The 15,658-nt window shown below is 35.2% G+C and overlaps 1 protein-coding gene across 1 annotated transcript in view; it reads left to right on the top strand.

Annotated features, from left to right (window-relative positions):
• The window catches only part of PHTF1 (putative homeodomain transcription factor 1), a 72,973-nt gene that overhangs the window by 51,851 nt on the left and 5,464 nt on the right, over positions 1-15,658 (top strand). The window contains exons 7-15 of the mRNA XM_012644584.1: positions 2,116-2,250; positions 3,233-3,392; positions 4,610-4,783; positions 4,883-4,972; positions 8,277-8,498; positions 11,310-11,438; positions 11,845-12,117; positions 12,846-12,977; positions 13,446-13,532. Of these exons, the coding sequence (XP_012500038.1) occupies positions 2,116-2,250; positions 3,233-3,392; positions 4,610-4,783; positions 4,883-4,972; positions 8,277-8,498; positions 11,310-11,438; positions 11,845-12,117; positions 12,846-12,977; positions 13,446-13,532 (1,402 nt within the window). The remainder of the gene's footprint in view (positions 1-2,115; positions 2,251-3,232; positions 3,393-4,609; positions 4,784-4,882; positions 4,973-8,276; positions 8,499-11,309; positions 11,439-11,844; positions 12,118-12,845; positions 12,978-13,445; positions 13,533-15,658) is intronic.

The raw sequence follows: 15,658 nt of genomic DNA, 5'->3' as shown, positions 1-15,658 counted from the left end.
ATTATGGGGGTACAAATGTTTTGGTTACATAAATTGCTTTAGTACTGTTTGAGTCAAAGTTATAAGTGTGTCCATCACCCAGATAGTGTGCCTTGTACCCTTTAGGTGTGAATTTACCCATCCTCTCCTCTTCCCTCCCACCTGCTGGATTTCCGATGAATGTTATTTCCATATGTGTACATAAGTGTTGATCGATTAGTTACAATTTAATGGGGAGCACATGTGGTGTTTGTTTTTCCATTGTTGTGATACTTCGCTTAGAAGAATGGTCTCCAGTTCCATCCAGGTTAATAGAAGAGGTATTAGTTCACCATTTTTTTTATGGCTGAGTAGTACTTCATGGTATATGTATACCACATTTTCTTAATCCACTCATGTATTGATGGGCACTTAGATTGTTTCCACTTCTTTTTAATTGTGAATTGTGCTGCTATAAACATTAGAGTGCAGGTGTCTTTTTTATAGAATGTCTTTTTTTCCTTTGGGTAAATACCCAGTAGTGGGATTGCCGGATCAAATTGGTAGGTCTGCTTTTAGTTCTTTGAGGTATCTCCGTATTGCTTTCCACAGAGGTTGCACTAGTTTGCAGTCCCACCAGCAGTGTATGAGTGTTCCTATCTCTCCACGTCCACACCAGCATTTGTCATTTTGGGACTTTTTGATGAAAGCCATTCTCACTGGAGTTAAATGATATCTCATTGTGGTTTTGATTTGCATTTCCTTGATGATTAGAGATGTTGACCATTTTTTCATGTATTTGTTGGCTACTAGTCTATCTTCTTTTGAAACATTTCTGTTCATGTCTTTTGCCCACTTTTTAATGGGATTGTTTGATTTTTTTTCTTGCTGATTTGGTTTCTTTATACATTCTGGTTATCAGCCCTTTATCAGATGTATAGCATGCAAATATTTTCTCCCAATCTGTAGGTTTTCTATTCACTCTGTTGATTCCTTGGCTGTGCAGAAGCTTTTTAATTTGATCAGGTCCCATTTATTTTGTTGTCGCTATGATTGCTTTTGGGGTCTTCTTCATAAATTCTTTGCCTAGGTCAATGTCTATAAGAGTTTCTCCAACATTTTCTTCTAGAATTCTTATGGTTTCATGCCTTGGGTTTAAGTCTGTTATTGATTGTGAGTTGATTTTTGTGAGTGGTGAGAGGGTGCAGATCTTGTTTCAGTCTTCTACACGTGGCTATCCAATTTTCTTTGAAATTCAGTCTTAATCAAAATTTGGTGAAAATTAACTGTAAACAAGGATCTTGGTACGTTGGGTTAGTGGGACCAAAATTTTACCTTTTTTCAAAGGCGTATAATAAGAGTTGATTTCTATGTGGTCTAAACTTTTAACAAAGATTGATTTTGACTTTTTTACGTAATTGAATTCATGTCATGTTTTTATTGATTATGTGGTATATGTGAATTTTGAACTGTTGAAGATTTCTTAAGTATACACAGCATTATCTTCCAAAAGTTACATTATCTTTTCTCAGATTATCTCTAGATTTTTTGCTCTCATAAGCAATTACTAAATAAGAATTTTTCATTTGGTGCAATGAATTTCAACATATTCTTTTTTTAAATGTTATTTTCAAAACTTTTAAAAACAGATTTCTTATAAATTCAATTAAATTGATATAATGTTTTCTAAGAAAATCAAGTGCTGTGTCTCATTGGTGTCTGTAAGATATATCTTTTAATTGCAGAGGATATCAATAAAAGTGACCAGTTGCTATTATTTTTTGTTATTCTACTAAAATTGTGTGAAAGGGGTAGATTCCTGATGTCTATGCTTAAAGAAATTGCTCCTTCTGCTAGTGGTGTTGACTGTGCCTGAAAAGACTCTTGATCATAAAAGTGAAAATCTTCCTTCTAGTAATGTTTTTGGATAGCAGTTCTATTTCTTTAATGATGGAACAAAATGATAGTATAGGACTTTGGTTTGGAATCTGTTTTTGCCCTTAAATCAGAAATGTTCTTGCATAATTTATCTTCAGTATATGAAGTTAACTCTAGTTGATTTTAGATAGAAATTTGTCAGTATAATTTTCTGTAGGGATATTTTGGGGATAAATAGAAAAGTTCTTGAATAATCTGAAGTTATTAAATTTTTTGTAGAAAATTACGAAAAACTATAAATGGTGACGGGAACCGAGAAAATGGAAATAACTCCTCTGATAAAGTCAGAGGAATAGAGACTTTGGAATCTGCACCCATTATTGGTGGTTTTTGGGAGACACTCTTTGGCAACAGGTGGGTGTCTTAACATTGCAATTTTTGCTTGATTTTGTATTCACGTTAGTGTTTACGGAGTATGTAGTATGATCAGGTTGTAGGAGTAAGTAGTGTAGGCATGCTATCACTGTGGTGTGATTTTTAAGGGTTCTAGGAGGATGCTACACAGGAGCCTGGTGTTGATGGGCCATAGAACAGAAAGGGAAATAAAGACAAATTTTACCTCATTCATAATTTTGCCAGTATGACAGCACTAGTGTATGACTCAAAAAATATTTTGTCATTTATTAATGATTGTGACTTGAAGTTTCTTTGTAGTTACTTTTTTGAAAAGGAAGTATGTTCACATATTTTTTTAAAGTTAAGTTTAACCCTGTAGTTGAAGTGTTTGGGTTCTTTATGTTTAATATTGTGCTGGGCACTGTGCATCCCTGTTCTCAATGATTTTACTGTCTAGTTAGGAAGAAAAGAGTAGCAGATGTAGTACAGTCACAACAGTGTAAAGATATTATGAGTGGTTACAAGCTCACTAAGTGCCATGTAGCTTAGCAGATGGAGTAATTACTTTGGGGAAAAGTGGTCAGCAGGAGTTACGAAGGAGTTGAGAGTTACTGGCTTTGAAGGCTGGGTAGTATTTTCATAGATAGACAGAAGAGAGGAAGATATTCTGTGAAATTATATGAGGTAGGAGTTGGTATTGTGTTTGAGAGGATAAGGGGAGAGGACTCTGAACCTACCTTTTTGCAAAACTGAAAAGTACGAGCTCTCTCAGTTAATTGACATGAGTCTTTGAAGAATAGATTTACATTCTCTGTGATTATCTGTGAGTGAACACTCTGTCATTCTACACACATAGGAAGCTGAAAGCCTGAAAAGTAGGGTTCCTGAATTTTCCTGATTTCTAGACTAATATATCATATTCCTCAGAAGAAAATGATTTCATGAAAGATGTTATTTTCAGAGAACTAGTTAGTAATTATTTTTCCTTTCTTAAAAATAGGATTAAAAGAGTAAAACTAATATCTAACAAAGGGACTGAAACTGACAATGATGCAAGTTGTCTCCATCCTATCATTAAGAAGAAACAATGTCGGCCAGAGATGAGAATGTGGCAAACAAGAGAGAAAGCAAAATTTTCAGATGGAGAAAAGTGCCGTAGGGTAAGATTTAGATGGGTATAAGCATAACAAAATATTTTCTTTCCCATGTAAAATTTCCCTGTTGTTAGCCCCTTCTAGCAAGACAAAATAGATACTAGTAGGTTTGTAAATTTGTCCTAAAACAAATGAGTAAAACCACAGGATGTGAAAAGAAAATATCACATGAAGACTAGAAGTTAGTGTTAAGATTTCTAGGGCTAGAACTTGTTATTGATTTTGCTACTACTAATCCAGCCTTAGCAGTAGACTCATAGATTTAATAAAGAGATCGGTATAGAGGCTACTGTGTCATGTTCCAGAGAAACAATGTTAATATAGTAAGGGCTTGGGCTACTATTTTCTAGGTAGGTAGAGATGGTCTGCTCTATGTCTAAAACTAACTATATACTTTTTTTTTTTTTTTTTTGTGACACAGAGTGTCACTCTGTTGCCCCGGCTAGAGTGCCATGGCGTCAGCTCACAGCAACCTCAAACTCGTGGGCTCAAGTGATCCTACTGCCTCAGCCTCCCAAGTAGCTGGGACTAGAGGCATGTGCCACCATGCCCGGCTAATTTTTTCTATATGGTTTTAGTTGTCCGATTAATTTCTTTCTATTTTTAGTAAAGATGGGGTCTCGCTCTTGCTCAGGCTGGTCTCGAACTCCTGAGCTCAAACAATCCTTCCGCCTCGGCCTCCCGGAGTGCTAGGATTACAGGCATGATCCACTGCGCCCGGCCTATATACTTTTACTTCATTGTCTTGAAGTGGTTTCTTATTTGTTAGACTGTGGCATTTAGTCTAATATTTATTGAGCCATTACTATAACCAGGCATCATTCTAAGTGCTTTACATATATAATACTAATTTCATTTTTTTCAACAACCCTATGAGATAGGTATTTTTATTATCATGACTTTTCAGATGAGGAAACTGAGCCCCAGAGAGATTTAGTAAATTGCCCAAGTTTATTATGCATAGCTAGTATAAGTAAAAGAGCTGTGATTCAGGCTTAGAGTTTGACCTGAGTCTTGGTTTTTAACTACTAAATAATACTATGTCATCATTTAGACCATTTAAAATTAATATTTTTCTTTATTGAGATCAAATAATACACAGGTTTGTTCAGTTTTTGTTTAGTTTACTGCTTGGTAATTTTTACACGATGTTTTGCTTTTACATGTAGCTTGTTAGAGTATTTGGGGTTGTCCTCTGTGAAGGTATTGCGTTCTCTTTGTAGGAGGCTTTTAGGCATTTGGGTAATGGGATTTCAGATGATCTGTCAAGCGAGGAAGATGGGGAAGCACGGACACAGATGATATTACTGCGTAGGAGTGTGGAAGGGGCCTCAAGTGACAATGGTTGTGAAGTTAAGAATAGAAAATCAATACTTTCAAGGCACCTAAACTCTCAGGTAATTTTTATTTGAGTTTATAAAAGCATAGCACTAAATTATTGAATAGTAACAAAATATTTAATTTGTTTTTCTATTGTTTGGTTTGATTTTTGGCAGGTAAAGAAAACCACTACAAAGTGGTGTCATATTGTACGGGATTCAGATAGTCTGGCCGAATCAGAATTTGAATCAGCAGTCTTCAGCCAGGTAAAGTATCCTTTTGAGAGATCATTGTTCATGGTGTATTTTTGAGTATAATAACTTTATCCATCTATTTTTTTTACTGGTTGCTCTAAAGTAGTGTTTATATTTGCCTGCCCTTCACCTGCCTCTAATTATCCATCTACTTATCTGGAAGTTTTTAATGACTACTCAGAGAATGAATTGTTTTTCATTTTGACTCTACTCTTAAAAGCCATAGGTGATGCTCAGAAAGAGGTTACTTAATCCCTAAGCGATGAGAAAGTTACTTAACATTCATTTGGAATGTGGGGATTTATTCTTAAGCATCATAAATTGGATTGACACTGATAAAGACAGATTTTTGAGAAAGGACCTTTGAAGGATGGGGATATTAAATCTCACCCTGAAAGCTAATGGACATTTTGTATCATTTGGAATATCACAGTTCACAGGTGAGCAGAGTAGATGGCGGTATGGTTTTTGTTTTTTTTCGATTGACAAGGCAATTATAGAATAACTTCATGTTTATGTTTGTATTGCAGGAGAGCGGCGTTGTCTGTCCTTTTCTTTGCCTAATTATCCTTTAACACGTGGGGCTGAGTCCCTGGACATGACTATGTCTAAAGTGAAGCTTACAGTATTTATTTATTTAGCTATTTAGTTAGTTACATTTGCCATTTATTTAGTTTTTTTAAAAAGTATACAGATTTGGGGGTACAAGTAGTGTTGTTACATGGATATATTGTGTAGTGGTAAACTCTGGGCTTTTAGTGTACCAATCACCCAAATAGTGTATGTTGTACCCAATAGGTAATTTTTCCTCCCTCATTCCCCTCCCACCTTCCCACCTTTTGGAGTCTGCAGTGTTTAATGTGTACCCCTTGTGTATCTTCCACTTAAAAGTAAGAACGTGCAATATTTTGTTCTGTTCCTGAGTTACTTCACTTAGGATAATGGCCTCCAGTTTCATCCAAATTGCTGCAAAGGACATTATTTCATTCTTTTTTATGACTGAGTAGTACTTCATGGTACATATATATACCACATTTTCTCTATCCAGTCGTCAGTTAATGGATACTTTGGCTGATTCCGTATCTTTGCTATTGTAAACAGTACTGCAATAAATGTACAAGTGCAAGTATCTTTTTGATGTAATGATTTCTTTTCCTTTGGGTAAATACCTGGTAGTGGGATTGCTGGGTTGAATGGTAGATATATTTTTAGTTCTTTGAAAAATCTCCATACTGTTTTCCATAGAGGTTATACTAATTTACATTCCTACCAATGGTGTATAAGCATTCCCTTTTTTCTGCATCCTTGCCTATTGTTTTTTGACTTTAATAATGGCCATTCTGACTAGAGTTGGTGTTTCATTGTGGTTTTAATTTGCATTTCTCTGATGAATAGTGATGTTGAACATTTTTTTCAGATGTGTGTTAGCCATTTGTATGTCTTCTTTTGAAAACTGTTCAGGTCCTTTACCTACTTTTTAATGGTGTTATTTGATTTTATTTCAGAATATTATGGGGATACAAACAGTTTGGTTACGTATAATGCCTTTGCATCGCCTAAGCTAGGGCTACAAGCATGCCCTTCCCCCATACAGTGTGTTCCTCATCCATCAGTTGTGAGTTTATCCACACCCAGCCCCCCTGCGACCTGACTGGTACCCAGTGAATATTACTACCATGTGAACACCTTAGTGTTGATCAGTTAATACCAATTTGATGACGAGTACATGAGGTGCTTGTTTTTCCATTCTTGTGATACCTCACTTCGAAGGATGGGCTCAAGCTCTATCCAGGATAATATAGGAGGTGCTAGTTTATTGTTTTTTGTAGTCGAGTAGTGTTCCATGATTTTTTTTCTTGTTGAGTTGTTTGAGTTCCTTGCAGATTTTGGGTATTATTCATCTGTCAGATGCATAGTTAATGAATATTTGCCTCTCATTCTGTAGGTTGTATATTTACTCTGTTGATTATCTTTTGTGATACAGAAGCGTTTTAGTTTAATTAAATCCCATTTATTTGTTTGTTTATTTTAGAGACAGAGTCTCACTCTGTCACCCCAGGCTAGGGTGCAGTAGTGCGATCATAGCTCATTGTAACCTCCAACTCCTGGGCTAAGCGATCCTCCTGCCTCAGCCTTCTGAGTAGCTGGGACTACAGGCATCTGCCACTACATCTGGCTAATTTTTAAAAATTTTTTGTAGAGGGGCATCTCACTATGTTTCCCAGGCTTATCTTGAACTCCTGGGCTCAAGTAATCCTCCTGCCTCAGCCTCCCCAAGTGCTGGGATTACAAATGTGAGCCACTGTGCCCAGCCCCATTTGTTTATTTTTGTTTTTATTACATTTGCTTTTGGGGTCTTAGTCATAAATTCTTTGCTTAGGCCAGTGTCCAAAAGAATTTTTCCTAGGTTTTCTTCTAGAATGTTTGTTGTTTCAGGTCTTACATTTAAGTCTTTAATCCATCTTGAGTTAATTTTTGTATGTAGTGAGAGAGAGGGATCCAGTTTCATTTTTCTGCATATGACTATCCAGTTTTCCTGGCACTATTTATTGAATAGGGTGGCCTTTCCCCAGTGTATGTTTTTGTCTGCTTTGTTGAAGATCAGTTGGTTGTAGTATATTGCTTTATTTCTGGGTTCTCTATTCTGTTCCATTGATCTATGTGTCTATTTTGTCTATTTTGATACCAGTAACATGCTGGTTTAGTTACTATAGGCTTGTAGTATAATTTGAAGTTAGGTGATGTGATGCCTCTGGCTTTATTCTTTTTGCTTAGCATTGCTATGGCTATTTGGGCTATTTTTTGGTTCCATATGAATTTTAGGGTAATTTTTTCTAATTCTGTGAAAAATTACATTGGTATTTTGATAGAATTTGCATTGATTCTACAGATTGCTTTGGACAGTATGATCATTTTAACAATATTGATTCATCCAATCCAGACAGTCTCACAATATTTAAAGTTGGGGACACTTTGTGTATGTCAAAAGGTTCAGCCAAGTCAATTGAGTAGCTCATCTGGGTGTGCTTACAGGAGTCATTCCCGCCTAGAACACCTTAGTTGACAATCCCATGTCTTGACAATAACTTCTTAGAGGGAGTCCTTTGAAAATCCTCTTTGCTAGAGACATCAGAGTTTAACATTTAAATATTAAAATGTATTATTATGTGAAGGCTTGTGAACAAATGAATACATGGTGATAGACTTATGAAGGTTGCCAACCATTGCCATAGATAACTTCTTCTAATTTTATTTCAGATATATAATGCTTTTTAAAGATGAATAAAAATTTTTTTTTGTTTTGTTTCCTTTAAAGGGCTCTAGATCTGGTGTGAGTGGTGGCTCTCGAAGCATCAACATGTCAAGAAGAGACTCAGAAAGCACCCGCCATGACTCAGAGACTGAGGATATGTTATGGGATGACCTGCTGCATGGCCCAGAGTGCCGGTCATCTGTCACCAGTGACAGTGAGGGGGCCCCTGTGAATACCCTTCACTCAGGGACCAAACGCGACCCCAAAGAGGATGTTTTTCAACAGGTCTGTGAACACATGATAATAATTGCTAACATTTACCACGTACTCACCATGTGTCAGGCACTGTATTATCTCATTTAACTTTACAATACTCCTATAAAGTAGATAATGTTGTTATCCCCAATTTAGACGTGACGAAATTGAGCACAGTTTATAGCTGAAGATGTTAGGATTAGAACTCAGGGATTAGTAATCTAGAGTTACCCTAACCTAGATTTTTCTTCATATCACTTTTCTTCATTAATTTCCTAAGAATGATCCTTAATGTTCATTTTACATTAGCAAGGTTGTTCGTTTGGTGTGTCTGCCGTATATCTTCATAAACATCAGAGTATTGTATATGAATTACTGGGAAATGGCTTTGCTTACTTCTCTAATGCATAAATCAAGTGATGTTTTTAATTTCAGGTTTTATATTGATATCATAAAATCAGATATCTCTTAGATAGGTATCAGATCTTTTAACTGGATTCATTCTGTATCTGTAGAAATTTTTTTACCATCTGTCACCTGGTAATAATAGTTCCTGTTTCTTAGGAATAATGTGGAAAAGCTAATGAGATAATATAAAGTGTGTAGCAAGAGTCAGCCAATGAACGTTAGCAGTATTATTAATATCTCCATCAGATGGACAGTTGGCTTCTGCTTGAATACTTTGGGAGCTGGAGTGCTTGTTATTTCCTGAGACAGCTTGTTCCACTGTTGGATAGATTGAATGATAAGAAATGGTTCTCATATCAGCCTTTCAGATGTTTAATGACAATGATCACAATCCTTTTTAGTTTTTGTTCTTTAGGCTAAATATTTCCACATAATGGACTGCAAATAGTGGATGATGGATATATGTTTGTTTAATTATTGAATTTCCTAATTCTAAGATACCATTGATTTAAGTTACATATTTTCATGTAAAAAATCCACTTTATTAAATGTATACAATTTTTAAAAAACTAACCGGAAACAATTTACATTTTCTCATTAAAGTTTTATGCTATTTTCTCCAATTTTGCTGTAAAAATTTGAGTCTAAATATTCTTTACATTCAGCCTGAATAGTCATCTAAATTATTAATACATTAGCCCTCAGTAGTTATGACCTCCTTAGTACTTCTGGGATTTGCAGTATAATTTTAAGACATACATAAGAATAACTGGGTGTGGTCAACTCACCATGTCAGTTGGAATTCATTTCCCAATTCCCCCTGCCTAACCTGTTCCTCTTCTTTTATTCCCATATTTCTGAATACCACCAGTAACCACCCAAGGCAGAAACCTTGGAGTCATTCTTGACCCCACTCTCTCCATCATTTCTCTCATCATGTTCTCTTGATTCACCTGTCTAAATATCTGCATTTGTCCATTTGTGTCTACCCTGCTTGGTGCAGGCTGTCGTCATCTCTCATCTGGATCATTTCATCAGCTTCTCTAGGCTTGCCTCCATTCCTTTCATTTTCCTCACTACAGCCAGAGTGACACTTCTAAAATATAAACGTGATAATACAGTCACTCCCTTTAAACTCCTTTGTTCTTCCTTCTGGATTATGTGCTTCTCTTCTTTTATTTGCCCTAATACAGTCTCATCTCTGACCATTCCCTCCCTGCTCTTGACATTGTATACTTCAGCCCAACTGAACTTCTTCCAGTTTCTGATATGTACCAGCCCCTATGTGCTTCTGGGCCTTTACACATGCTGGTTTCTTTGCCTGGGACATGCTTTTCTCTAATACCAATTCCTTTGGCTCACTCTTTTTTATTTTTCAGGCAGATCTTGGCTTGAGTGATACTTCCTTCAGGAAGCCATTCCTATATACTTCTAAAGCACTCTTTCCTTTCCTTACCATGCCATGTAGTAACTCTATTTAATTATGTCTCCTTAAGAAGTCTGTAAGCTCCTTGATAGCAAGGAAGCCCATCTTGTTTTCCATTTTATCTACAGTGCATGATACATAGTAGGTGCTTAATAAATATTTGTTGGATAAATTAATGAATCAATTAATAAAATCAATAAATGCTCATTGTCATTATACTAAGCATTGTAGGAGAAAGAGAAGAAATATACCATGTGGTTCCTTGCTAGAAACTTAGTTTGGGGACAAGATGATTATATAGGAAATAAGTAGAGGACACTATAAAAGCACCATATAATAAGATGCTAATTTGTCTGATACAGACTATATAGGTTTTTAATTTCAGAGAAGGGCAAAATTAGTGAAGCTGTGGCTGTCCAAGTGGACTATTCTAAGTAAAATCGGTCTTCAGCTGGTACTTGAAAAATAAGACATAATATAGCAGAGGGGTTAGGGAGATGTTTTCATTGTGACTCTCTTGAGCTTGAGCTTTTCTAAATCTCACTACTTTTCTGTGTCCTGGTTAGACCAGAGACAGGCTTAACTCTTGTCACTCATGTGATATATAAGGCCTTTTAGCACCTCTCCTATTTTACTTCCTGATTCTCCCAGTATAGTCTCGTTGCTCTGGAAATATTTTCTTCCTTAAGATCCTGTGAATACACTAAGTTTATCATCACTTCCATGCCTTGAGAGAGGGAAACAACCTTGGAGATCATGGAATCCTTTCTCTTCTCATTATGGAAGACATTTAGCCTCTCTCCAGGTAAGAAAATGGCTTAGAAAAGTAAAAAGGACTGTAAATCAGCATCATAGACGTAGTTCATTGGAGTGATGAGCTTTGGGAGAGAGAGAGTAGACTGATGAGATTGAACATTGGTGAATGTGGCCTGCGAGCTAGACAAAGGGAAAGAAACTAATGAGGTAAGGAAGAGTGGATATAAATAGTTTTATATTTTTCTCTTCAGAACCATTTATTCTGGCTTCAGAACTCAAGTCCTGCCTCTGATCGAGTCAGTGCAATAATCTGGGAAGGTAATGAGTGCAAAAAGATGGATATGTCTGTGTTGGAAATAAGTGGCATCATCATGAGCAGGGTAAGATCGAATAAGTATTCAGGTTTTTCAAAAAAATATACTTAGTGGTCGGGAGCTATTTTGTAAGAATCTACTTAATGATTAAAACAATATGACTGCTTTTGAAATACAAATATATATATATATATTTAATTTTGTAGTCAGAGTCTTGGTAGTATATTTTTTTATTATACATGTTCTCTGTTAGGATGAGATGAACAACATCAGTTGTTCAGATGTGCCCTGCAAATATTCTCTCTCTCATTTAAGCCTAGTTTTTAATAAGATCTAACAGTCATAAATCTGTGTCATTTATATTTGTACTTTTGAAATGTGTTTTTAATACTCTAAATAGTATTTGATAAATACTGCTTCGTAACTCCATTTAGCTATGCAATAATGATGGAAATTTTAACTCGATTCCCAGGTTAATGCGTATCAGCAAGGAGTAGGTTATCAGATGCTGGGAAATGTTGTCACCGTGGGATTAGCATTTTTTCCTTTTTTACATCGCCTTTTCTGTGAGAAGAGCCTTGACCAACTAAAGTCCATTTCAGCTGAGGAGATCTTGACTCTCTTTTGTGGGGCACCACCTGTTACACCTATTATAATTTTGTCTATAATTAATTTTTTTGAAAGATTGTGTCTTACTTGGATGTTTTTTTTCATGATGTGTGTGGCAGAGAGAACATATAAACAGGTCAGTGGAGAAATAAGTAAAATTTTTTACCTCTGTTTTTGTATATGATATTCCATTGAGTTTTTGTTCTTTTGATTTGGTCTCTTTCCAAAAGTTAATGTGGGCAATGAAAGACTGGTAAGTGGACATCTAGTATTTGCGAATTTTAATGTCTGTGTTATTGACTATTTACAAATGACATGTTGTAATCTGAAATTTTGCTAAACTCCATGTGAGTATGTGACTTTGTTGTTTTTTATCTGTGGCATAGGTAGTAATTCTCAAAGTGATAATGTTTTTGTGAAAATGTTTTAGAGAAATAAATTCATTGAAATTTGATGAGTTATGGATTGAAGACTTAATATATTGATGATATGCACAGGAAATGTGATTTCGAAGGGAAATATAATTTGAAAGTAAGCCAGAGTCAGGTGTAAACATTTGAGTTGTGAAGTTGGAGATTCATAAACTCCAAGCATTCTTTGGGGATCTCCAAAGGATATTCCTTGCAGATGTCAAGAGTGTACCATTTTGTGAAGAAATACATTACTATGTAATGTGCTTTGGAAGCAACAGGGGAATGAACTATTAATGAAATCTTTTCCCTGCCCTTCTAAATGATTACTGATTAGAATTTCATTCTTTTAAACATTTTTTATATGCTGGGAATATTGTTGACAATTATATGAATACATACACAGAGACATATGTGCGTTTCACTTTGTGATTTTTTTTTAAACTTCTTCTAGAGATTTTTATTTGCAAAACTCTTCAGCCATATTACTTCAGCCAGGAAAGCTAGGAAATATGAAATACCTCATTTCAGACTTAAAAAGGTGGAGAATATTAAAATATGGTTATCACTTCGTTCCTATCTAAAGGTGAGTTTTATTTGATTAACAACAGAGCATATGCAAGAATATGCTCACTGAAGTTTCTGGCAGCAGTTAGGCAGTGTAGTTCTGGTTATGAGACATTATAGCAGTGAGGGACAGACTTGCTGGACATCAAGTTGGACGTCATCTGTCTGCAAAGCAGGTGGGGATAAGTAAGGGCTTAGGGAAAATTTAAATTTCCTAGGATGGAGTGATAAATAGTGCATCTTTTTTTACTTTTTGGGAAATATTTCAGCTGAAAATATGTCAATGAATCCGTCACCCCTTAATTTGGAAAGGTACGGATTTCAATAAAGTTGATGATGTCCAAAATATGTTAAAATCCTATGTCAAAAACTTGTTATAAATGTCGTTTTCACACTAATGTAGTGAAATTCAAAATGTTAATGATGTGAGGGCTGTTGCTGTCTCTGACATAAACTAAAACTTTAACACGTGTGTCTCACTCCACAGAGACGGGGTCCACAGCGTTCCGTTGATGTGGTTGTGTCTTCGGTCTTCTTACTGACACTTTCGATTGCTTTTATTTGTTGTGCCCAGGTAAAAGTTTTATATCTGCTTTAAGGAAAAATGAAAATTTTATTATAGAGTTCACTTCTTGTTTTAGAGCAGGTCACTGTGTATTTAAGTATATATTTTTTTAATGTAGCTACATTTCTTTTACTATTTTAAATACTTGTTAATTTTTGTAACTTTTAAAGATGGGAATAAAAGTAATTTTGAAGTCCTTTAAGACAGTAAGATCACTGTAATTTAATATTAGTTGGTAATTATTGACTGATAATAAAGCTTTCAGACCATGATTGCAAAGTATTGATTTTCTAACTGCATCACTACTTCTACATTTATTAGTTGTCACTCCAAGGTAGACCTTTCCTTTCTTTCTCATTTACTTATTATACTGTGGAATAGATCATTCTTATTTTTATCCAGTGGGTTAAAATATATTACTATATTTGTTTTGATGCCTAAATTGTCCCCGATTTGGCCAGTGGCAGTCCCTTGAAGCCCCCTCCTGTGTCCTTTTGACAAGTCGTCCTATTTTTTTTTTTTTTAAGCACTTCTATGCTTTCTATATTACAAGAAGTTACAGGCTTATCTTATACTTTCCCATTTATTGAGTTTTAACTTAATTCTACTGTGGTCAGAGAACATACTCTGAATGTTTTCAGACCTTTGAAGTATGTAGAGGCTTTATCATGCAGCATATGTTCAGTTTAATTAAATCTTTCATCAGCACTCTGAAAGGATTGATGTTCTGTTGTTGTTTACTGTGGTGTTCTATATATGTCGGTTAGTCCAAGTTTATTAGTTGTGTTGCTGAAATTATATTCTTACTCAGTTATTGGTCTGCTTATTCTGTCAGGCATTGGTAGAGGTGTGTTCAAGCCTATTATGATTGTGGACTTGTCTATTTTTCCTTTTATTTCTGTCAATTTTGCTTTATATATCTTGAAGCTGGGTAACCGGGCACATTCAGATTTCGAATTATTGTCCATCTTCTTGGTGGATTGACTTTTATGTCTTTTATGTTTTAAAATTTTTTTTTCCTGAATCCAGGATCCAATTCAGAATTATATATTGCATTTAGGTGTCATGTCTCTTTAGTCTCCTTTAATCTGGAAAAGTCTCAGGCTTTTCTTTGTCTTTTATGACCTTATAAAATATCTCTATTTCTGATGTTTCTACTTCATTTGATGTTAATTTAACTACACCAGCTGTCTTTTGATTAGTTTTTGCATCTTATATCTTTGTCTACCCTCTTTCATTTTTTTTGTTCTCATAGTTTGGATGTGTCTCTTGTAATCAACATGTCCTTTTTTGGTTTCTTACTTCTCAATCTAACCTCATAGTCTTAGTATTTTGGAGTTTCTGGCCCATTTAAACTTAATGTAATTACTATAACTACAAATACTGTCTGGTTCCTATTTGGTTCACGTGTTAATTTTCCTTTTTCACTCCGCTCTTGCCATCTTTTTATTAACCAAACATTTTTTAAAGTTCTACTTAATCCTCTCTATTAACTTGTTATATATTCTTGTACTATTGTTTTAGTAATGAACACAGAGATTACAATATGCATCTTTAGCTTATTATAGTCTAATAAAATGATTCATTTACCATTTCCTTGATAATGGTAGGGTCTTAGAATACTTTATCTCATTTACCTCTTCACCTTTTATGTCAGTATTGTCCTTCATTCTGATTTTACATATATTTTAAACCCACAAGATGAAATTGTTATTGTTTTGTGTAGTCAGTCATTTATATTTACCCATACATTTACTCTTTCCATTGCTTTTCATTATTTCCTTCATTTCTCTGTTTCTCTCTGGGATTATTTTCCTCCTACTTGAGTATCCTTCTTAATATTTATTTTAGTGTCATTCCTTTGCTGGTCACTGTGTATTTAAGACATATATCATTCTCTCAGTTTTTACTTGTTTGAAATGTCTTTTATCACTTTCATTTTTGAATGATTTTTTTGGGGGGGCAGGGAGAGACAAGGTCTTGTTCTGTCACCCTGGCTAGAGTGCAGTGGTATCATCACAGCTCACTGCAACCTCAAACTCCTGGGCCCAGATGATTCTCCCACGTCAGCCTCCCAAGTAGCTGGGACTACAGGTGCACGCCGCCATGCCTGGCTAATTTTTCTATTTTTTGTA

Source organism: Propithecus coquereli, unplaced genomic scaffold, assembly GCF_000956105.1.
Source record: "Propithecus coquereli isolate 6110/MARCELLA unplaced genomic scaffold, Pcoq_1.0 Scaffold215, whole genome shotgun sequence".
Lineage (NCBI taxonomy): Eukaryota > Metazoa > Chordata > Mammalia > Primates > Indriidae > Propithecus > Propithecus coquereli.
This window is presented reverse-complemented; position numbering and strand designations above follow the sequence as displayed.